The sequence below is a fragment of the Fringilla coelebs genome, assembly GCF_963513975.1.
Source record: "Fringilla coelebs genome assembly, chromosome: 12".
NCBI lineage: Eukaryota > Metazoa > Chordata > Aves > Passeriformes > Fringillidae > Fringilla > Fringilla coelebs.
In genome coordinates, this window is record NC_140038.1 from 5,289,939 (window position 1) to 5,315,136 (window position 25,198).

The 25,198-nt window shown below is 46.9% G+C and overlaps 1 protein-coding gene across 1 annotated transcript in view; it reads right to left on the reverse strand.

Annotated features, from left to right (window-relative positions):
- The window catches only part of CSNK1G1 (casein kinase 1 gamma 1), a 91,157-nt gene that overhangs the window by 42,588 nt on the left and 23,371 nt on the right, over positions 1-25,198 (reverse strand). Inside the window, exons 3-4 of the mRNA XM_084213642.1 lie at positions 9,644-10,059; positions 3,197-3,237 (exon numbers count right to left, since the gene is read on the reverse strand). Of these exons, the coding sequence (XP_084069768.1) occupies positions 3,197-3,237; positions 9,644-9,821 (219 nt within the window). The 5' untranslated portion in view covers positions 9,822-10,059. The remainder of the gene's footprint in view (positions 1-3,196; positions 3,238-9,643; positions 10,060-25,198) is intronic.

A 25,198-nucleotide genomic window follows, 5' to 3' on the forward strand; every position in this document is an offset into this window, starting at 1 on the left:
GCTTAATCATACAATCATTGAGGTAGGAAAAGGCCTCCAAGGTCATCAAATTCCTGATGTTTTAAAGCTCCAGAAGACAAATATGACCAAATACTCAGCAAACAATGTGAAAAAATATTCTGGAGGAAAAACTGAACCTGCACCAAAGGCAAATACAAAGCAACACAAACAAGTTTGTTATATAAAAATTAAGATAATTGTTGGTGGCTTGAGGGAGGGTCTACAGAGCACAGGGATTCAGGGCAACAGGAGCTCAGCATGTTCAGGGAGTATTTATTTATGCAAACATGTAAAGGGGAAGGATTGATGCAGCAGGACGTGACAAAATCAGGGGAGGCAGCCCTGAGCCGCTTCTGCATCAGGAGCTGCTGGAGCCAGAGCTCTGGACACTTGCCAGAGTCATGGCAGCTTCTGAGAAGATCATACCAGCACAGATGGTTGTCCTGTAGGCCAAGGGCTTAGGGATCATGGCAGATTTTGTGTTTGTAGTAAAAATAACTGAATTGCTGCTGCCTAACAGAGAAAATCCACAGCTCGAACCAATGGCATCATCACTGCTGCCAGGGGATGGCCTGGTACTTGAGCTCTGACTGCAGCTGGAGGGCACCAGGCTGGCTGCTCCCAGGGAAGAAATTCCTAATGTGGGCAGAGCAGCTCTGAAAACCCTCAGAAGAACAAACCAGATGGCCCTGACCAAGTAAGTCAGCTGAAGAGCAGGACCAGAAGCTACATGGTGACAACACCCCAATCAACACAAGGACCAAACTCCACTGCCAGCAGTTTTCCAAGGTGTAGCCTCAGTCCCAAAAAGAAACCATGAGGCATTAGCATGGAATTTCACAGCACTTTCTGATGGGCTCTTGGTATCCATCACACAATTCCCTCATTTCCCAGCTCTAATGTCATGATAGGAGGCAGGAATAGCTGAGACAGCAGGGCTGCAGTGCTGGAAGAGGATCTCACAGCTTGAAGGACTTGGAGCAGTGCTTTGACTCGGTCCAACAATGAAAAAAAAAGAAAATGTTGCCTATAAGTACATCTTACAGCTACTCCACCACTAATCCACAAATTATTTGAAGGATAAAGAAAAGAGCAGTTAAGTCCACATGTAAAAGAAGTGTATTTGCTGCTGAGGAGGCTGAGTCATTCTTATTCCTGTGGAATTTTCTCTAAGATTAGGAGATCAAGAAACCCCCATTTCTCCTACTGCTCCCCTCCTTAAACTTCTCCAAAACAGAACAAGTATATGGACACCTGGATGGCCATCAGATAGCAATTCCAGCCCCTCACACAAGAAGGACCTGAGATTTTTAAGCCTGGATCACAACAGGGCAAATGAAACTGGAGAGTGGTGCAGTGTAACTTTAACACTCAGTTATTTGGGGGGGTTGGGGGGGAAAATAGTAAGAAAAATGAAAATGTGACCAGAAAAAGAGGCTGAGACAGCCATGAGGCAATGCCATTGAGTCCTGCCATATGGAAAAGCTTCAGGTTACTGAGAGGTGTCACTGCAGCCACTTTTCTGAGAGAAAAAAAGCACCCTTTGGACTGGTACAGCTGTTTTAACTTATGGTTTCCAGCGCAACAACTTTGTGGGATTATCTGTGGAAGCAAATTAGAAGCATTATTGCCTCAATAAAACACCTTGTCTGTGTACACAGCACATTTTCTATGGCCTAAAAGCAACAATTCTCCTTTCTGATGTGCATCCATATCAAGGGCATCTCCTATGGAGCCAGGGAGAGATGGGGGTGCTCACCTGGACAGGAGAAGGCTCCAGGGAAACCTCAGAGCCCCTGGCAGGGCATGAAGGGGCTCCAGGAGAGCTGGAGAGGGACTGGGGACAAGGGATGGAGGGACAGGACACAGGGAATGGCTTCCCACTGCCAGAGGGCAGGGTTAGGTGGGATATTGGGAAGGAATCCTTCTCTGTGAGGGTGGTGAGGCCCTGGCACAGGGTGCCCAGAGCAGCTGTGGCTGCTCCATCCCTGCAGAGTCCCAGGCCAGGCTGGATGGGGTTTAGAGCAACCTGGGACAGTGGGAGGTGACCTTGGTGTCCCACCATGGCAGGGGGTGGAATGAGAAGAACTTTAAGATCCCTTCCAGGATACCCAAACCTGTGAGGGATGCTGTGTTCCTGAATTCCTCTGCAGACATTTATTTATTTACTTCAGGGAACATCTTCTCACATTTGCCAACAGGTGTGGAAACAAGTCCCTCCTATAATTATTTTTTATCTACTAGACATCATAAGGGGAATGCCAGAAATATGGAATCTGAGGCACTCAAATGTGATCACAATTAATGCACCGAATCCATCCTGATTTTCTGTCACCAGAGTGGTCCCTGTCATTCTGCCAGATCCCATCAACTGGGCAAACTGGGAGGGGTTTGCTGCAGTGTCAATATAGCACCACAATTTTAACTTCAGATTTTAGGGCTTGGGTTATGTTTACAGAGTGTTCACATGAGAACTCAGCCCATCAGGTGAAGACATGGAATCTGAAACCCCAAGGGACCAATGAAAGTCTGAGTTTACAGATAGGAAAAGTAAAAACCTAAACACAAACTGCTGGGCTGTAAGTTTATCAGTGCTGAAGAGCTACAAGTTAGGGAGTTCCCCATCTCCCAGATTCCACAGATGATGAGACTGTATCTTCTCTGCAACCCAAGGCAGCCAGAGGAAGGTCTGACCTTCACCACACTGGATCTTGTTTTGCCTGTTGCGTCTGCAGGATCTCAGTCCCACACCAGACCAAACTGTTCCCTGCTCCCCCAGGGAATTTTAACCAAAGGAACACCCTCTTTCCTGCCTCTTGACTCCAAAAACATGGACCACCAGGCTGCACAGCTCCTAACCAAACATTCTGACAGCTGGAGAATCCTGAATGGAAAGGTTTGAGCCATGGAGCAGCAGGAGGTGCAAACCCACCAGCAGTGTCCTTCACTGGGACCTGGGCAGAGGAACAAGGCTGTCACTGCTCTAAGGCAGCTACAGATCCTTTAGGTACCAAAAACCTTCCAAAGCTGGAAGGATGGGCTTTTTCCCTGCTTTTAAGAACTTATTTTAGTTTCAACAAGTAATTCCCAGCTGAGGGTGGGAGCAGCATGGAGCCCAAACTGAAAAACTTGCTTTTGGTCTGAATTTTTAAGATGAAGTATAAGTCATTTAAAGACACCTGAAGCTAGTACTTACCAGTTTGATCGCTACATATTCATTGGTGTAGAGATTTTTACCTGCAAAGGGAGGAGAAAAAAATATTTTAGCTCCACATTCAACACTTGCAGCTCAAGGGAAATAATGAAACTGATGCCAAAAGGCTGTTTTCCCAATTTCCCCCAAAGTTCCTGCCTTTAACAAAGCATAAGCCTGAAAATAATCAAAATAATTAACAGTTTGCAGCAGTTTAGCAGGGCAGGCAAATAACACCTTCCACTCAGCACAAGGTAATTGTATTTTATGGCAGCACTTTTGCTCCATGCAGGTGTTAAAGGAGGTATCCCAGACACACTAGGCTTCATTATCCACGGTGCCAAAAAAGTCTGGGGAACAAAAAATGAAGAGTCAGAGTGTCATTGCTTTTGGAAATGCCTTGGATCTGCTGGACAGGGAACAATTTCATCCTGGGATGTGCAGGGAGTTCCACTGGGTTGATGATGCCCTGGGAAGCAGGAAGGGCAGGAGTGTGAGATGAGCACAACAAGCTGAGCTCAAATCCAGGTGCACTGAAGCAGAGCTGGGACCCATGTGTGCTACAGCTGCAGGGGAGTTTTCCTCCAGGAGCCTGTCTGGTGTTTGAAGCCAGCCCTGTGTCTCCTCAGTGACCTGAGGCAGTGATGCACAGCTCTGTGTCACAGAGCATCTCTCCCTGTGCTCTGACACTGCCACTTAATGTATCACTCAACGTCCTCTGCTCCCCCTGCCAGGGAACTGGAGCAATCACTCCCCTCCACCTCCACCTGCCTCATGCCTGACAGCAAACTCTCCTGGAAGAGATGCCACAGGGAAAGATGCTTGGACCCCCTCTGTCCCAGTCCCCCTGTCCCCTTGGAGAAAGGAAGCCCCCTCCACAAAAGCTCCCTGTGGATTTATTTAGGGAAATGTTGACCTCTGTCATCAGTGTCACAGCACAAGTCATGCTTTTACTGAGCAACTCCAAAATTCAGGAGCAACCCAGGAGGGAAGCTATCAGGGCTTATTTGTAGCATCAGCTTTGCTCAGCGCTCTTACTCATTTATTTTCTAATTCCTGTAATGGAGATATTGATGCCAGGACAGCCCAGCTCTTGAGAAAGCCCAGGACATGGAGTGACATCATTCAGAGCAGGCAGGAGCTGGAGCAGCTCTTCCATATCCACATGGCAGCATTAAAAACCTTTCCATGTCCTCCTCAGCACAGGATACAACAGCACAGGGAGACTCAGTAAAATTAAAGACATTATGAACATGGGAGAAGACACACAGTCATCTTTAAATCCTGAAATATCAGAGGAAATTCAGTTTACTTTATAACAGCTTCATGTTTTCTGCATTTAACTTGTTTTGATGCTTTCCCTGCACCAAGCATATTTTTCTAACATCCCTCAGTAATGGAAGACATCATAGCTCCAACCTGTTTAGGTACCTGGTGATGCACAGGACAGGGATTTAAATGTGAGGTTAAATATCTTCAGAGGGGGTGTTTTCTGCCAGCAGAGCTGAAAGCTGAGCCCCAGCATTAACCCCTCACACACAGGGTGGCTGTCAATGTATTTCTTTCCATCTTTTAGAAAAAGACATAATATTATGCCCAGACTGGACTTGAGGGTAGAAAGGAGATTTTGCAGTTTTATCAGGAACCCACTGACACCAGGAAGCATTGAAAGAGCTCACAGGCCAAATCCATGGAAAAGCAGGTGGCAGATAAACCCCTCCACCCTCTGAGACAGACCAGGGCTCCAGCCAGCAGCTGGGGGGAAGAAGATGTGAGGACATTAAGGGAAGGAAATCTAAATACACTTGGATTATCTGCTCTGCATTAGCTACCAGCAAATAAGCCCCACTGGCAGCTCCAGCTTTATCTTGCTCCCTGGAAGCACCTCTGCCCCTCCTGAGATGGAAATTCCAGAATGGTTTGGGTTGGAGGGACCCTAAAGCCCATCTCATTCCACCCCCTGCCATGGGCACAGACACCTCCCACGAGCCCAGGGTGCTCCAAGCCCTGTCCAGCCTGGCTTGGACACTGCCAGGGATCCAGGAGCAGACATTCTGCAGCAGTCTGTGCCAGGGGCACACCACCCTCACAGGAAAGTATTTCTTCCCAATATTCCATTCTGGCAGTGGGAAGCCATTCCCCCTTCTTGTGGCACACCAGGTCCTTGTCCCCTGTCCCTCTCCAGCTCTCCTGGATCCCCTTTAGGCACTGGAAGGGGCCCCAAAATCTCCCTGGATCCTTCTCCTCTCCAGGTGAGCACCCCCAGCTCTCCCAGCCTGGCTCCAGCCCTCAGAGCATCTCCATGGCCTCCTCTGGAATTATTCCAGCAGCTCCATGTCCTGCTGCTATTGGGGGTCCCAGAGCTGTGGACTGGAGACTAGATCTTTTTGCTCTAATTGAAACATTATCTAGAATTTTCAAAACAGTGTAGAATTTAAAAATTATTTCAGGTACCATTTAAAAATGGCAGTTAACACAGTTTTTCGCCCTGCTTGAAACTGGAAAAAATGTTAGAAGAGCAGCAGGCCCCAAACCAGCAGAAAAGCTGCTTCTGTGTAGGCTGCCAGGTCAGAGCAGTTCCATTGCAACTGGGAAGGTGCTCCCAAAAGTGAGAATCACTCAGCTGCCCCCAAGGCTGCAGTTTGAAGCCAGGAACTCTGCTTTAAAACAAGCAAACCAGTAAAATAAGTACTGGTTTAGCATCTGATACTGGGGCTGTAATTCCAAAATAACAAGTCATGATTTGACTGGAATAATGTTAGATGTGTAGGGCAGGGCAGGAGCAGGTCCTGGGAAGCACCCACACCAGGAGCTGTTAGTTTCACACCTGCTGAAAATCAGGCATGTCCCAAGTGCCCAGTGATCTGGTCCCTGTGCAGATGCATTATTTTGGACATGGATCTTTTTGGGCTTCTCTGCTGTCTCCAATCCATCTGTACATTCACCACCTCTCACTGCCAATGCCTTGAGAAATCCTCCTGGGGAGGTTTCCCACATGAATGCTGGTGACATAATGCATCCCTTCTCCTTTGGAATTGTCAGTGGAACTGCCCAAAACTGAGCCATGGACTTACTGCTCCATCAAAAGCATTCCCTCAGCTTGAAAGGCTTTTTCCAGCACAGTTACATCCCCTCACTGTGCTAGAGATCTGTGCTTGTGCTAAGTGAAGGTGCAGCCCCTGCTCAGGGCTTGTTTCAGTGGGCAGGGCACTGTCTCCTCTGAGCCTCTGCTCCTCTGTGCAAACCTGTCCTGCCTGGGAGGAGGAGGCAGAGTAATCCACTGCAGCTTGGGCAGAGTGACAGCAAAACCAAGGGGAGATGGCTGTCTGGAGCAAGCCAGCAGAGAGATTTTGGGGATTTACCCCAATCTTGGATGTCAAGGCTGATCACAGCACTCCATACAATGGGTCAAATCCCTGTGAACCCCCAAATCCAGGCAGGGTCTGATGTGGGGACTGGCACAATATTCCTGCTAGTACACTGAGCCACTTTGGAAAGCAAAGCTCCTGTAGACCCTCTGCTCTGCAGCTGTCTGAAGAAACAGCCACTGCTTTACTCCATTTCAGTCTATCACTCCGGGCCAGATCACACTATCATCAATCTTGTAAAAGACATCCAAGATCATCAAGGCCAACATTCAAACAAGTCCCACCACTCCCACTAAACCACATCTCCTTTTCTGAACACTTCCAGGGATGGTGGCTTCAACTCTTCCCTGAGGAGCCTGCTTCAATGCTCATCCACCCTTTCAGTGAGGAAATTTTTTCCTAATACCTAGCCTTACCCTCCCCTGGTAAAACTTGTGGCTGTTTCCCGTGTCCTATCAAATGCTAAGTTTTGTGTTCAGCTCCCCATCTCAGCTCCTTGAGGGCTGGAATCCAACTGTGCTGCTCCCACATGCTCCAAAAAAGTCATGTCCTTGGGTGATCTGCATTTTCAGGAAGAAAGATCAACCCTGAGCATTGAGCTGGATATATTCAGCAAACAGCTTCATTAGGTGAGTGCCATCTCCTCCCTGAAGAATCAAACAAGAGGAGCTTAAACAGAAACACAACACCTCAAAAAAGAGAAATTCTTCAGGGAATTGGAAAAGCCTCTTTTCCCTTTGCTTATCAGTGCATGCCTTTGTTCTGCCTGTGATATTGCTGCTTAACTGCTCTGAAACCATGTAAAAAATAGGCAAAAAGCAGAGGGCACATCATTCATCTTCACAGGACAAAACTGTTATCAGAGACTTGTGTGCTTGGATTTCAGCTGCTGCTTCTCCTTCCCCCCAGCGATAATTACCATGGGCTGTGCAAGAGAAAAAGCTGCTATTTGAGCAAACAGGAGCTCTTAAAGTGATAGTGACTGGCACAAAGCAAGAGGAATTTAAAAAAAAAAAAGTTAACACAGCTTCTGTAAGAACCTTACAACAAATTGGTATCAGTACGTGTGGCTAATTGCCTAAATTTTTAGTAAACTAGAATTAACAATACATGTATCATTAAAAAGAAGAAACACTCAATTAACAGGTGCTGCAATTTAAAATTAAGTTTCCCTGTAAACTCACTTTTTCAGAAGTGAAATCTCTTCTGTAAAGTCCATGCCATGAAACTTTACATGAGTCACAAACCCAACAGCATTAAAATTTTGAGAAATGTGAAAAAGAACCCTAGAAGCAGGAGCTGCCTCCCTGCAGTGGGGGCAGCAGGGCAAGTGGGGATTCTGTCCCTCTGCCTCACTCAGGTGAGACCCCACCTGCAGAGCTGCCTCCAGCCCAGGGTCCAACAGCAGCAGGATGTGGAGCTGCTGGAGAGAGCCCAGAGGAGGCCGTGGAGATGCTCTGAGGGTGGAGCCCCTGTGCTCTGGAGCCAGGCTGGGAGAGCTGGGGGTGCTCACCTGGACAAGAGAAGGCTCAGGGAAACCTCAAAGCCCTGCCAGGGCCTGAAGGGGCTCCAGGAGAGCTGGAGAGGGACTTGGTGGAATGGCTTCCCACTGCCAGAGAGCAGGGTTAGATTTGATATTGGGAAGAAATTCTTCTGTCTGAGGATGGTGAGGCCCTGGCACAGGGTGCCCTGAGCAGCTGTGGCTGCTCCATCCCTGGCAGTGTCCAAGGCCAGGCTGGATGGAGCTTGGAGCAACCTGGGTTAGTGGGAGGTGTCCCTGCCCATGGCAGAGGTGCAATGGGATGAGCTTTAAGATGCCTTTCAACCCAAACCAGTCTGTGATTTGGGCACCAGCTGAATAAACTCAAGAGCCAGAGGGATCCACTACAGCTGCTAAACCTCAGAGCAGAGCTTGGATTACAAAGCAGTTCAACATCTCCCTGGGGATCCTGAGATCCTGACGTTTGCTGGGGCGGGGGGAGCTGTGAGAATCCAACAGAGCAATTCATGTTATGTCACTGTAAGGATCCAAATTTATCTTAGCTGCCAATTATACTCATGTGCAGGAAGGTGGGAGTTTCCACCCTTGCCCTTGTTTTCTCTCCACCTTAGGAGTGTTATCTCTGCTCGGATGAATCAATAAAACTTCTCTGATGCAATGCTGAAAGCAAAATACCTATTTACTGAGACACACCAGAAGTGAGCTGGTTGATCTTCACACCATGGAACAGCAGCACATGTATTGATGCAATAACCAACCTCAGAGTGGGAAATCACACAGATTCATTTAAGATGACAGATTCTGAGCAGAAATCTACAAAGACACTATCAGTAGTGTTATGACCCTTGAGTAATGTGAAGCAACACCAGCTGCTTCCCCCATCTCATTTAAAACACAATCATTGTTTTTTTAGGATGACTTAAGAGCCCAGTGCACTGCTCTGCATTGGTCTCTTAAGTAGTCCTAAACAAACAATGCATCAGTGGAACCATCTGTTTTGGGCAACCAGCTGCAAGACGTGGTCAGGAAACCAACAGACCATGAACAAGTGTGGGGCTGGCTGAGGGAGCCAGATGGCCACTCGGCACATCCTGCTCCTCGCCAGCAAATCCAACACACAGACAGAGCAGGGAGAGAGTGATGGGGCTGAAATTAGGGCAGTGAGGTTAGAGAAGGACATGGAATTGAGTCTGAGCACTGGGAAGAGTCTTATCCATCCCTTTAAATGGGTGTTTTAGCTTACAAACAAAAAATTGAGAGCAAGATTTAGCAATTGACAGTTAAGATTTTTTTTTTCACCTTAGGCAAGACATTCAGCGCTATGAACAGTCGTCATTTGTTGGGATTGTTCAAAATTTGCATCTTTGGCCTCTCCAGTGTATTCCCTTTGACTTTATGCAAATCAAAATCATTCTAAGAGTTACATCTTCTGAGTCAGAAGCTTCGGATAAGACAGCTCAACACTTGGGAAACAAGACAGCGCACGCATTTCCCGAGCCAGGGTAAGTTTTCACCTATTCATATTCCAGTGGTGAAATGCTAATTTGCAGAATGCAGGCCACTAAAATGCTTGCTTCTTACCTAGTCTGAGTTCTCCAAAGTTCCCACACCCAATCTTCTTGCCCACTCTGAAGTTGGGTCCCACCATAAGGACGCCGGAGGACGCCGACGAGCTTGGCCGAGATCCGTGCCCGCTCCTTCCCGGCATTCCTTTCGTCGTCCGCTGCCTTTCATCCTTATCCCTATTAGGATGGTCCATGATCTTAGTGAAATACCTCTGCCAGCAAGCTGGCAGAAAGGAGTTGGAGTACACACTCTCCTCCTTAGAACAGAAATTTATATCCAAAAGTATCCGCGTTGGAGTTCAAGAGAGTCATGGAAACTCATGGAGTTCTTTTGGCACCAGATCCAGTTTCCTAATGCATCTTGACAATGTACCAAAGGGTCGGCTGTGTTCTTGAGAATTCTATAAAGGCAGGTTGCTTTTGGTTTCTTACCTGGGGAAAAGAAGAAATGCATGAAATAAAAATCATTATTTTAAAATACCAAGTGAGAAAGGTACAACATCCAGAACTTTCCTGGCCTCAAGGAATTTAACAGCTATATGAAAACTTTATCATTTTCTTAACAACTTTCTGATAAAAAGCCCTGATGCCATGAAGAAATGTAAGTGCTGCCCATCCACTGTCGCTACTTGCCCTGTTTTTGGAAGTATCCCAGGCCAGGTTGGATGGGGTTTGGAACAACCTGTCTAGTGGAAAGTGTCCCTGCCCGTGGCTGTGGGTGGATCCAGCTGAGCTTTCAGGTCCCTTCCAACCCAAACCAGTCTGTAATTGCATGATTCCACTGGAGTTATCAGGACTGACACCACGAGCAGTAACCAAAGCCGTTCCAACTACAGCAGCACATGAGGTGGGCACTGTGAGGAAACCACATCCCACCTTTAAAGCCCCTGTGAAGTGTAGGTTTGGTTTTTCCTCACTTCATACATTCATCAAGTACTACAGAAGAGCCAGACAAAAAATGCAAAGGGGAAAATGAAAGGTGCCAAGAGAAGAAGAAAATTTTGTAGCACTTAAATAAAATTCTCCTTCCTTTTACCTCTTTTCAAATTGATCTAGATTATCTTGAATAACCTAAGTTGTTGGAAGGGACCTATGAGGATCACTGAAGTCCAAACTGACCTCAGATATTTTTTGCTCATTAAAACTGCTGTCCTACAGAGATGACCAAAATGAAGAGCCAAAGCACGATTAATTATTTTTTAAAAGCTGGTAACTCAGTCTAAAGGGGACAAAACACAGATGCTTCTCAACCCTTGCAGGTCAGGTGGTTCCTCTGAGCTCAGGAACAAGACCAAAGGAGACTGGCAGGAGCTGCAAGGACTCAGGAGGTCCTGCCCCACAAGGACAGTCCAGAGGTACCAGTGTGGTGGTTTGAGCTTCCCCTCGTGGTGGTTTGAGCTTCCCCTTGCTTCCCAAGAAATCAGCATGATAAAGGGAAAGGTTGCAGGGTGTTTTGTCTGTAGTGGTTCTGTATCAGGAGATGGTATCAGGCACTCTTGGGGTGCAGCTCTCAAGCAAGAATTAGAATAAACATACCTGGAACTACCCCCCATATCCCAGGATATAAAGGTACAGGAACACTGCTGCATTCAGATTTCCCAGATGTGAATAGAACAGTTCCTGTATAATTTTACCAACAAGTAAAATTTGTGTCCTACTTCCAATGCCTCCAAAGCAATCACACAAGTGCTCAATGAGACCCCCCCCAACCAAGAGTCCCATGGAAGGACACAAACACATAAACAAGGGCTCAGAAGTTACTCTACTCAGGCAGCTGGCTCAGTTCTCCTGCAACAATACCTCTTAGCAAGGGTTCCTTCTGTTCATTTTGCCATGAAATCATTAAGGTTGGAAAAGACTTCCACGATGATGGAGTCCAACCATTAACCCATTCAGTGATGATCCTCTGGTCCATCAGAGGATGAAGCTAAGCTACTTCCAGTTATCCAGAAAGAAAAGCCAAGGATTTTTACCCATCCACACAGAATAGAAACAGGAGCCCTTCTGAAATCTCACGACGCTTTCCCTGGCCTCTAGCTGTGGAACACTTCTATTTCTGGAGACATTTTGTTTGACCTAAGGCACCAGGATAGAAGGTGGGGGTCACTCATGCTGGATCCACAAAATGCAGGGAACTACCAGCTGGAAATTCCAGTTCTTGAGTATTTATAGAACCACAGAACGTTCTGGGTTGGAAGGGACCTTAAAGCCCATCTCATTTCATTTCATCCTCTGTCATGGGCAGGGACACCTTCCACTAGCCCAGGGTGCTCCAAGCCCTGTCCAACCTGGCTTTGGACTATTCCAGGGATCCAGGGGCAGCCACAGCTTCTCTGGGCACCCTGTGCCAGGGCCTCCCCACCCTCACAGGGAAGAATTTCTCCCTAACATCCAATCTAAACACATCCTTTCAGCTTAAAGCCCCCTTGTCCCATCACTTGCTTTTGTAACAAGCCCCTCAGCCTTTCTGTATGTCTGTCCCCTTTAGGTACTGGAATTCTCCTTGTCACTTGGGACAGCTGTGGATCCCCACAGAAAATGTCACACAGCATGTCTGCAGCATGTTCAGGAGGTCTGACAATCACCAGGTCACCTGAGAACCTCCATGTCTCAGCCAGACCACCAGTTTGGCCATCAACCCAAGTGGGAAGCTCCCAAGCAATGTGTGAAACACCATTTGTACCTCTGGCCTAGACAAAAGAGCTGGAGATGTTCATGTACAAGAAATTATTTAGCATTACCAAGCTTTACTTGTCCCTCAAATTAATTCCAGGTTTAATACTCAGAACTGAATATGGATAAGCAGGAAGCATCCGTTACCAGTGAACTGGCTGAGCTGGTTTTTCATCACAGACATCCCCACACACTCTCAGCTGCCACGCTTGGCACAGACACAGCAGAGCTGTGTTTGCCCTGTGAAACCAGTCAGCAGGAGCAGTGATGAGGCTCTATCAGATATCAGAAAATCACTTGGACTGGACTCCACCCCAGGCTGTCCTGGGAGGAGAGACTGACTTCAAAACAAACAACATGAGAAAGAACCATCAGTGAAACTACAGAGGTTTACTGCTGAACTCACACCAAACGTGAGAATGACTTCTAGTAGCAGCTAGATTTACTCACACAGGTCTTTCTGATACAATTTTGGAAAAATAAAACTGAAGCATGGGAACTTTCAGTCTATCTGTCTATTTGGTCTATCTCTGCTATGGCAAGAGAAGTAGACACAGAACATTCCAGCCACATGTTTTATTTCCAGTTAAAGCTATCATCTTCCATGTAATACAACACATGGGTCTGGCACTTGGGGACATGGACTTGGCAGTGCTGGGAGAATGGCTGGACTCAGTGATCTCACAGGGCTTTTCCCACCTAAATAATTCCATGATGCTGGAGTGTTCCTAGGGTTGGATCACTAAGAAAGATGAGCAGGACACAGGAATTCTATGAGTAAAAACCCAGTAACACTTTGGAAAACACACTCAAACCCGCCAAAGCCAGAGAAGAATTTTTTCCCCCTGGAGACCAAAGTCATTATTTCAATCAAGACTGAATAATTTATGACAGAGAACTACCTACAACCACAGAAATGGAAACAGAAAAAAAATCTCCAGCAAGAGCACAAACCCTGCCGAGTTTACACCTTGCTCAGCACATTTCAGATGGGACAAGCAACCCCATTATCCTCAGGCAAATAAAGCACAAATCCCACCACACATCTTGTGGCTCACAAAGGAAGATGTTAACGGGTACGAGCTCCTCCGGCTCCGTCCTTCCCTCGCTCCCCATCTGGATCAGCTCTCCCTGGGGAGAAGAATGGAAAGGTCACGCCTGGCAGTCTGCAAACACTAACCATCCTCTCTCTCCTGCAAACAGGATTTCAGAGCAGCAATAGGTAAATGAACCACACCTCTGAGAAGCTCTTTATCACAGCCCAGCCGAGGAGCAGAGCCCAGCCACCGGCACACGGGATCACACAAAGATCTTACACCATCATTACCACCTACTAAAAGTGTAAATATGGCACCAAATATGGCCTTTGAGGACCAGCAGAGAACTCGGCTTTGGAGGGGAAGCAGCAGAAGAATGAAGACCAGACTGTCACTCACATTAATATTTAAAGGCTGCTCAGAACACCAGGATGACTTCCTGCCATGATTCAAACTTTTTTATAATGATTCCTTCCTACCTTTCCACCCACTCAGCAAGATTGCTCCTCAAAGTTACTTCCATTTGAACAGAGCTGCATGAAGATATTTCCCTAATGGTGAATCAGCCCAACTCCAGGATTGATTTCACTACAATACAGTTGGAGACACAGGAGCAGTTATTTAATGAAAGAAACAGGCTTGAAAGGAAATTATTTGCAGCACAGTTAGCTAAGTAAAAAACAACAGCACTGTATCCTACATGCTCCCAAACACTTAGACCCAAATCTGTGTCACAACCTCTCCTCCACTGATAAACCCACAGCCTCACAATTTTTCAGGGGAGCCCTTCAGATGTAGGAAAGTACATCAGAAATGAGAGACTGGTGTAAAGAAGCCAAAGCCATTCTTGTTCCCCCTTTCCCTTGTTCCCCAAAGGAAAAGCTCACTTCCCTTGAACTTCCTTGACCTCCTTGAGTTACTCTGGAGACCATTCCATGACAGGAACAAGTTTTCTCAAAGTCTTGGTTTGTAGCACAATTTCAGAAATCTGTCCAAACTGAAGTAGTCAATGAACATCCCCTTCTTCAAATTGAAGCAAGCAGGCCTGGTCTAGGTCTGTGTGTGGTTTTGATCCCTGGAGGTGTCACTACATGGCAGAAATAAAACTGAAAAGGCCTGGTGGATGAAGCAACACCCTGAAAAGCAGGAATTCAGCCCCATAATTCCTTTTAAAATCTTTTAAGAAGAGACATCCAAGAAAGCCCCATTTTCTGTTGGGATGGGTGAACTCACCCTGCTCTCTACAGACACAGGACCACAACTCCTCAAAGCAGCTCTAAGATCATTGCTTTAGGACAAGGCACATGCCTTCCCACTGGGTTTTCCAACATCCACCCCACGTGCCTGTGTAAATACATCTGGTAAGTCTCCTGATGTGGAGAGCAGTTTCCAGACAAGATCTGCTACTTCCCACATGACTTCAAAGACTAGAAAATCCTCCAGGGCTCTAAACTGACATGTTATAAACACACAGATATGAGCTCACCAAGCTTCCACCCTCACACTGTGTAAAAAGTAGAGCCTTCAGCAGCAGAAAACTTCACTGGCTTTGCCACAGACTGGGACAAAGCACTCACCCTCTGGAAAAGGAGAGCAGCCAAGCTGCAGGTAAGGAGAAACATTTTGAAACCAGGACATACACAATGTGTTGCTCGTGTTTTTAGCATCTCCCAACTCATTTTATGCTTACACTCCTAAGTTTAGAGGATCAAGCTGGCTTTGTGTGCTCTGCCTCGCTGTGTGCCTTAACAGCTTCCAAGGTGTTAATGCTCTCTCTGCCTTTAATGAAGTGCAATTAGGAAAGCCTTCATTCCCAGCTCTGCTCTCTTCTGCATGGACACATCTCCACAGGCTTCACATCCCTTAAAGCCTTCTCATCCCACTGCTTTTGTCTCCCTGCTTTCATGACATTGCATTTCTTATCCTGCTTCTGTCCTTCCAACTGGCCACAACAAAATTTTCTTCTTCTGCAGCCTTCCTGTTACTTACTCCTGTTCTAATAAAGAGTTCTGAGATTTGCCCTGCTCCTGAGGAGACAAATGAACAGATTACCAAACATCCTATCTTAGAATCACAGAATCCATAAGGTTGAAAAGGGTTTTTTTTGCCTTTTCATCTCCCATTCAAGAACTTTCTGGTTACTTCAAGAATCTTCCACTGGATGTATTCCAACTCCCTCGCTGTACCCCAGCAGCACCTCTACACAGAGATCAGCATTTATCTGTGCTTCCCCAACCAGCACTACGCTGACCTGGTTTCAGTGTCCTCAATGTTGTGCAAAACAACAGAAAAACTGAAAAAGTAGGTCAAAATTCTCTGTTGCAATTTAGAGCTGGGAACAGCAGTGACAAAGCTGGCTGCCAACTACAGCAAGCAGGTGCACATCAGATGCCCCTCACTTGGGAGATTCTTCCCAGCCTTGGAGGCTGCAGATGCCTTTTAAACATTATGAATTGCTTCTGTTGAATCATTTGACCCAACAATTTAATCTTCAGCTTGTGCAGTTAGTTTTGCTCAGTGCTTCACAGAAGGAAAATAAGGAGGCACACAAATAATATTTAAGTCTATATTGCTGGGAAGGGAGAAGGATGGACAACTGTGGATCACTACACTCATTCACTACTCATGGATGCCCAGGACTGTCAAGTTTGCATCCTCCAATTACAGTTTTTACAAACAGGGATGAAGCCAAACGAACTCGTGCCTTTTTCCAGCCGAGCGAAGCGAACTTCCAAGTGCTCTTTTCCTTGAAGGCCTTTTGAACATGCTAAAACACATTAATTGTATAATCCCTAACTAAATACATTGGCAAGTTACTTTTCCAAGTGATCTCAGTTGATTGTTTCACTGAGAGTGATCCAAACACCCATTCTCTAAGTTCATTCCTGAACTTTGCTCCCAATCCTCTCTACAGAAGCTCAGCACGAAAGCCAGGAATGTTTCCAAGGGAAAAACTAATTTAGTTGGAAATTCAGTTCTTCCACATGAGCAGAGTCAAAACAAAGCAGAGTCAAAACAAAGCATAGAGCATTTTCCAGGGAAGTGGATTGTGTGATGTGAGATCAATTCATCGACTTCTCTCCCCGAACTCAGTCCCAGCCAAACGTGTGCCAGCACACAGGGATGCACATTCCTACAGATGTAAAAAGGACTAGAGACCATAATCTGTCAGAAAAGGAGAGTTAGTGCTGCCTATGAAGAGGGAGGTTACGCTGGAACAGCTAAAGAAACAGCTGAATGCTGGAATAAAATGAAAAAATCCCCTAATGAAACCTGAGCTCTACATATTTTGGGGTTTTTTTTAGGCTGGATAGAGTAAAAGCTGAAGTGCAACTGCCAGATCAGTGCCTCTGTATCTTGTGAGGCTTGAGCAGACTGAGACTCACATCCCTGTGATCCCTGCAGGTGCTCAGTCCATACCCCCCACCAGCCCCAGGGCAGCATTCCCTGCATCCCAGGGGTCCTGCTGTCCCTGCCTGGAGGGGACTCACACCCACAGCACTTTTGGGATCTACCTCCTGACAGTACAGCAACTGACCCCACCTTTACCATCCAGTGTTTAGAATCACTAAGGTCAGAAAAGATCTCCAAGATCATCAAGTCCAATCTTGGAACAGCTTCTCAAAGAGCCTGGTGGTCAGGATACCATCTCTGCTGGCAAAACAGGCTGTGTAAGGCCACAAAAGATCAGGTTTCAGCAGAAATATGTATTTATGGGGATGCTACAGAGGAAATGAGGAAAAACCTGCCAGCAGCAAAAGCTCTACAACAGACCCTGCAGAAGTTCTCTTCCCTTCTCTGACATCCAGGCATCATAAACATGTAGGTTTATTTTTCCTCTTAAAATACCAGGTTGTTTAACAGCAAAAAGAGAGGTGCAGATGTCCCTATACCATCCCCTTCCTTTCTTCTTAAAGAAGAAAAGGGCAAAGATGACTTCTAGACAACCATGTGCATCCATCATCAAGGAATAATCCACAGCACATGGATTCAGGTGCATCCATGGTGGTTGATGGATGTAGTTTGCAGTTAATGGTATCAAAGTCCTCGACAAGACCACCACAGGAGCTTAGGCTCTGGAGCAGCCTTGGATCACTGGCAGCAACATCACTTTTACAGATTTACAGCCTAATTTAACACAGATGCACCTCAATCATCTACGACTGTTTTATCTGCACTCTGTCTGGCAAGGAAAAGCAGCACAGAGGATAAACTGCAGACAGGCTCAGACAGCCTGAAAGGACTGGTGAACTTGGCAGCCAAACACAACTTCCCCCCACCCCCAAAAGCCTTGGTAGCCTCCAAACCATGAAGTGCTTTCTTCTCCTTCAGAAAGGAATGCAAATATCAAGTTTAGAGCCAAGGCAGCTTTCACAGTGTGTGTGGGGTGGGGAAAAGCCTCTCACCAGAAGACAAGTCCTTGTGAAGTTGAGGAGATGGGTCAAATAAAACTGAATGGCAAGGATGGGTAGAAGCTGTGCTGGTGGAACCCAGCTTGGGATAACAGGGAGCCCTGAGGTGCTGAGAGCCTTCTGGCCCTGTCCAGAGTTAATCCAACACCCAACAGGTATGTGTTTCCCCTATGGAAGGACACATTCCTGTCAAGTGCTATCCAGTATCCATAAAAACTGTCCTAACAGAACAGCAGTGAGGTGGGATTCAGATGCAGGGTCTTTGTGTTCCAACTTAAGAAAGCCCCAGGTTCCCAGGCTTGGCTTGTGGTTACCTGATGGGAACAGGTTGTCCCCTCTCTGTCCCACCAATACCTAGAGCACTTCCAAAAGCTGAGGACAAGCAAGCAGAACGGTCTCTTTGCTGCCTCAGCTCAAAACGACACCAAACTTCTGCTACATCTCTCACCAGCTCCTAAAATGATCTTCAGACACCACTGGTTAGACTCAGGATCAGCCTCCTGGTGCTCAGTGTTTGTACCTGGTGGCTCAGGAGGCAGCAAAACATCTGGACTCTCACAGCACTGAGCTCTAAACATGCTGCAAGGGCTCTCTCAGTGTCCAGGTGTGCACCACAGAGCAGCAAAGCCTTGGAGAAGATTCCACTTCCATGCAACAGGAACGAAGTTACGAGGGTGCACCAGAAGTAAGTGGCTTCAGAAAGGGATTTTCATGCAAGTACCTAATTTAGTGAGATGATTTAGTCACCAAGTGCCAAATGCACCACAAATTGGGCACAATTCAGCCTGGCTCAGGTGTGTCCTGCAGGGATGAACAGCAGCCACCAGCCAAAGCTCCTGTGGCTGTAGGAGACCGTGCATCCGTGTCCTTCTGTGATTCCAAGGATGACCCCACAGTAACTCAAGCTGCTGTTCTTCACCACCACACAGCCTCATAAAAAGAGAGGATGAAAAGATAAGAAGGGAACATGCCCAAGAACAGTGGAGTGGGTAGAAGTCTCAAGTACACTCTGCAGATGAACTTTAAGACCTGGCCTGGCAGGCAAAGCTCAAATGCCCCACAGCAAATGGAGAAGAGAACTCTGCCAAGTCTGTGTCATTCCATCCCACAGACTCTTGACAGTGCCCAACAGACTTCATTCAAGGCTCTCATCACTAGAAACTCCTTGTAAGAGCTGGGGAATAAACTGGAAACATGGTGATGTAAGAGCTGGAACAGCAGCACTTCATAAAAAAACAGTAATGGTGATGCCACCAGGAGAGAGAGGGAGAGTATTAAGGGAAAACACAAGAAAACCTGATAGTCCATGATTTAATGGACATGTTTTTTCCCTTTAATGCCTGAACTTTACCTTCTCTTTTGTCAAGATACTGCCTTTTCCAGCAGTCAAGGAGAGAGGAGCAGACCACGCTGCCTCTTCATAGAATGAGACATTTGGCAGGAATTTGACTGACATCATCTACATATTTTGTTTGCAATTAAACCATGTCTTGAAGAGGAAACTATGTACCTGAAACATACACAGGGAGAGAAATCTGCCCCAGCCTTCAATGGGCTGCTTTTGTGGAGGTGAATTGCTGTCAGATGGGGGTGGATTAACCATTCACCTGCTTATGAGGCTTAGAGCACAGGGGAGATGGAAAGGTAAGAACCACAACCCCTAAGTAATAAACCCTGCTAATTTGGACTTAATAAATCAATGCTTCAGCCTAAGCAACCCAATGCTGCTGCCAGCACCCTGATTACTTGCCACATCTGTTTTGGGAGAGGAAGGTTTTTATTGGGATAGATAATGTCCATTAAAAACTGCCAGAATTTTATATTTAAGGCACTGTTACACTCAAAGCCTGAAATCTTCTACAGCAATCACCTTCCTGGTATGGGATTATAAAAACTCCATGATGTCAACACTGCAGCCCCAAAACAAGCTGTCCCACCCCAAAACCCACCTATCCCACAAGGCAGCATCCTTATGGCACATAAAGAGCCATCATTTCCTTCCTCTCTGATAAGACTCCCTGTAATTCCCAGATCTCCCAGCTCTGTGTCCTGATGAGGCATCTCAGCTGTCAGAAGGATCTGGATTACCTATGCAACTGAAAGGTGCAAGGAATTACATCCAGACCAAGCAAAACACCCCCTTGCAGGCAGCCCAGAAGATGTTCAGATCCCATCTCTTGCCTTTTAAATTTTCATTTCTTACAATTTATTTTTCTTCATTTATTTCTAAATGAAGCAAAGGTCACTCTGTTTGCTGGCAGTTGAGCTGCCTCCTCCCCAGTGCAAGGTCCAGTCATGGTTACTGGTCTAATTCTGTGCTGGTGGCTACACCCACACAAACACCATCAGCTCCATAAAAACCTGCACTTCCTCAGTAGGGCAATTAGGCACTGTAACCCCAAAATACACAGACAAACAGTTGCATTTGTTCACAGAAATGAAATGTTTGTGCTGAGCTCCTTCCTCAATCTGGCAAAGAAGTGGCCCATGGCACCTGCCCGCAGGGGGAAGCCAAGCAGGAGCCACCAACACTCCAGGAGCAGCCACATGGCTTTAAAAAAAATCATAATACTTGAAGGTTTGTGCTGTTGGTCGGTTTTCTGGTTTTATTCTTCCTCAAATTTGAAGCTGTCAGCTCCTTAGAAGTCTTCCCACACTGGATGGGTATTTTAGCTCCTTCCAGGTGTGCTAGGAAGCACCATCCCACACCTGTTATTCTTCTACCTGTGCTTTCACAGGTGCAGCTTCTTTGTAGAATGATGCCAAGATGAGGTCCATGAGCTCCAGGTGGAGCAGCATCAGTAGAGATGGAGTCTCTGCACTGGCACTCCTGTAAAACCATTGTACACACCAGAACACGTCTGGGTGGCATGTGCAGCACCAGAGATGGCAACAAACACATTCTGGTTTCTCACAGTGACAGTCTGGAGAAGTTTCAGAGGCATCTTCTTGCCAAAACCCATCCAACTCTCACATGGGCATCTCCAAGGTCATCAAATTTCCCCCCTCAAGCTCACAGTAAAAGGACAAATTTAAATTTGTGAAGGATCAGCCTGGTTAGGACATCACTATCCCTTCTGAACATACAGGGGTGGTCAGACATCACCTGCCTTTGCACTGGGTGATGGACAATGTGCCCAAGAGGGTGTTCATGCCTACAAGGACATCTACAATCCCCAAAATCCCTGCATGGTGAGAAAAATACCATGGAGCTGTGGTAGGGTTGGGTTAGGTTGGATATTAGGAAAAAATTCTTCCCCTAGAGGGTGGTCAGGCACTGAACAGGTTCCCCAGGGAATGGTTTTGGCCCCAGGGCTGCCACAGCCCAAGGAGTGTTTGGACAATGCCCTCAGGGACATGGGATTATTGGGGTGTCCTGTGCAGGGCCAGCTGCTGGACTTGATAATCCCTGTGGGTCCCTTCTAACCCAGGATATTCCACAAGCCATGATTTTTCAAGTCACAAGCAATAACTCCAAAGCCATATCCAGCTTCAACAGCACATTTATTTTCATTATAAAGCTGAATTTTGGAAATGCTGCTGTGTTAAGGTCATGGCAGTGGATTTAATTCATGTCAGCTGCTGTCACTGACACTGATAACCCTTTATGTGCACCTCAGCACGGTGTCACTGCCTGATGCTTATCTGACAGGTCAATCACAGGCACTTCAACAGCAAGTGAACACCTGAGCTCCCTCTCTGAGGTCACCTTGCTGTTTTGGTTACAGCCATTACAATCTATGCCAGAGGGAGCTCCTGCATGCCCTGGAGGAGGGATGCTGGATTACCAACCCACAGCACACCCAGGGAGGGCAGGTGGCAGGAACAGGCAGTGCTGACACAAACGTTCAGGCTCACGGTGCATCCCATGGAGCAACGTCAGCTCGAGGAAGCAGCCTGTAAGGCAGCAGGGAAATAAACTGAAGGGATGGTTCAGTTTCAGAGAGGTAATTTTACATGACAACTCTTCCTGCTTCTCTCCTTTCCCTCCTGTTAAGGACTTTGCACAGTTCACGGCCCAGCTCGGTGTGCTCTGAACTCCAGACGTGCCTATCTAAAGGGAATATTGTGCCAAAACAAACAAATCTTCCACCCACTTGTGGTCCAGCAATCCATTAGGAAGGAAAGACAAGGCACACACCGCTAAAACTATAAATACCCGCTAGTATGGACAAGAGTGAAGGCTTGTGGTTAACAAAAAGAAGGATTTTGTTGCATTCCTCAAGGCATTAGATTTATATGTTGAGACTCCTGTTTCAGAAGTTTCCAGCCCTTTCCTGTGTTTATAGGCTGGTTTGGGTTGGAAGCTCAGCTTGTTCCACCCCCTGCCATGGGCAGTTAACACTTCCCACTAGCCCAGGTTGCTTCAAAGCCCATCCAGCCCAGCCTTGGACACTTCCAGGGATGGGGTAACCACAGCTGCTCTGAAAAACCTGTGCCAGGGTCTCCCCATCCTCAGACAGAAGAATTTCTTCCAATATCAAATCTAACCCTGCCCTCTGGCAGTGGGAAGCCATTCCACCAAGTCCCTTTCCAGCTCTCCTGGATCCCCTTTAGGCACTGGTTGGGGCCCCAAAATCTCCCTGGATCCCTCCTCTCCCAGCCTGGCTCCAGCCCTTAGAGCATCTCCATGGCCTCCTTTGGAATTATTCCAGCAGCTCCATGTCCTTTCTTGGCTGGGACCCCTGAGCTGGAGGCAGCTCTGCAGGTGGGGTCTCACCTGAGTGGGGCAGATTTCCCCCCTGCCCTGCTGCCCAAGCTGCAGGGCACTGGGGTTTGGGGCTGCCAGGACTGTGCTCAATCCTTTTCCCCCCAGCCTGTGTTTGTGCTTGGGATGGCCCTGGCCCAGGGGCAGGACACTGCACTTGGCCTTGTTGAGCTCCATCAGTTTCCCACAGTCCCACCTCTCCAGGTCCCTCTGCATGCCATCCCCTCCCACCAGCCTCCTGACCACAACATAGAGCTGGCATCAATCCCTCTTAACAATGAATTCAAAGACCCTGAATTTCTCCACCATTATGATAAAATCAGAGGAGACCTATCCACACATATTCTCTCAGTGAGGAAAATAATGAAGTACCAGCTCAGCTGTGCAGCACAACACAAAGGAATCCACATGGGAATGGAGTTGCTTATCCCTGTTCACAGAAAAAGAACTTCAGAACTTATTAGATACTGGATCATCCAGAAACTGAAACCACATTTCCTATGACATCCTTGAATTCACTCACTCCAGCAGCAGAAGCTATAGGAAGTGTCTGAAGCTACATGAAACTACATTTCTCATCCAAGAATGACTTGAAAATTAATGACACTGCAGAGAGAAGTGTAAAGGTTCTTCAAGAACCAAAGCTGTGATATAGGAACAGTTTGGTGCAAAGAGATTATAGAACACCTTATGGATTCCCTGAATGAGCAATGGGAAAAAAGAAGCCTGAAAGAAAACACTGAACAAGGAGTGATGATCAGAACAAGTTCTGGAGCTGGAGGAGAAAGCTGTTTATTCTACCTCTCACACTCATCTGGACTTCAGAGTTAAGTTTACTTTTAAAACAAAGCAGAGATGCCACACAGGTACTCACAGAGATCTACAGCTAAGGGAAGCACATCCTGATGATAGCATGCCTTTATCCTGCACTGCATGGCCCTGGACTAATCACAGCTGGCACATTTCTTCACACTGAACCCCAGCACTTATTTCACAGGCAGTAACCTCACTGAGCAGAGACACAACACCTTTTCCTACCCTATCAGCTTTAAAACCATCATCTAAAACAAGACATGGGGGGCTGTCCCATGCAGGACTTGCCTCCAAACCACGGGAGAAGCCGGTTGCTACCAAGCCTCTTTGCCCTCTGAGAGGCACAAATCTCCCGTCTAAATCCTCCCCCACCACCAAATCTTCACTTAAATACAGGCTGAGCTCTAAGAATCCTTTGCTGGAACCCTGCCTCTCTCAACCACAGATCCCCTTTAGGTGCTATCTTAAACTGCATTTCCAAGAGTAATCACTCCATTACAGCACCGGTTCCCCCTCCCATGCCAACAACATGACCTTGAGAAAGCTGGAAAAACAAGCCCAATTCTTCTGCCTACAAGGCAGCTCTTCCACAAGGAAAGACAGCACCTCTTGATCACATCTCTAGACAACAGCCCAGTACTTCAGGCACTTTTTCAAACACTGCTTTTGTGGTTTGAAACCCAAAAATGGCTCTGTGCTCAGCCACAAAATACCCTTTTGAATCACCACATGCGGAAGAAAATTCAGGCTATTTCTAGCTGAGTCTTCTCAGTCAGATCATGAACGCAGGCAGGTGGCACAAGGGCATTTCAGATTATTCCTGAGAAGCTGATGCCATGACAGTGGAGGTGTGATGCACAAACACCAGGCAGCCAAGCCCCTGGGAGCACGGGGAGAGCACAGTGATGCTCTGTGTTGGAGGGAAGGACTTCAAAACCATCTCAGAACCTGCAATATCATCAATGCTGGACTGGCTTTCCCCAGCTGACTGAACTCACCCTGCTCTGGGTGAATCTGTGCAGCCTCCTGTTCCCACAGCTCAGGGAACAGTGCCCCACAGCTTGGGCCATGAGAGGCAGCTCATCCCTTCTTGGACCTGTGACCTTCAGAGCTCATTTGAGGTCAACCACCATCCTTCTTCACATGGAGCAGCTCCATGTCCTCAGAGATGGCACCCCAGAAAAACCAAAACTTGATACAATTTCACCGTGGCCAACTTAAACATCTGCATCAGAAAAGTCTTTTTAACCCATTTTCTATTTCCATTGATAGGCAAGACAGCAAGAATTGGAAGAATGCTGTTTTATCACAGAAACTGCCCAGATTTGATTCTCATTTACCTGGAGAAGAAGGTTTAGTGAGAATGAAACTGTTGAAATGTTAAAAATTAGACCTCCCAGCACCTGAGAGCAACATTAAAATGGAAAGAAAACTCTCAACCATGCTGGTCTGGCCATCATTCCTCCCAGGCTGCATCTCAAGACAAGGAGAAGCTGCACATGGAAAAGGAAACAACCTACCTAAATATAATCAACCCCTTGTTTGTGATGGATCATTGCTTGACCACATCTATGAAATACCAGAATGTCCCCAAGGGATCTGGCTTCATTACCTGCACTCCCTGAAGAGATCTACAGCCCTGCAAACCTCTGCTGCTGCTTGAGGAAGAGATGATCACAACAACCATGTATTTGCCTGTAGAAATCACATCACCTGCCAGCTGGCCAGGAAGGAGGCTGGACAGTGCCTGTCTGCAGCTGATCTCTTCCACAGCACAACCTGGGACCACCAAAGGATATCTGACAGGGAACAGGAGATGCCACTTCCAGGAGCCAAGCTCTTCTGATGTCCCCTGAAACACTACCACATGCAAGTCAAGATGCCCAAGTATCCTCTGATACCTCTTGCACACCTGCATGCTGAGAAAA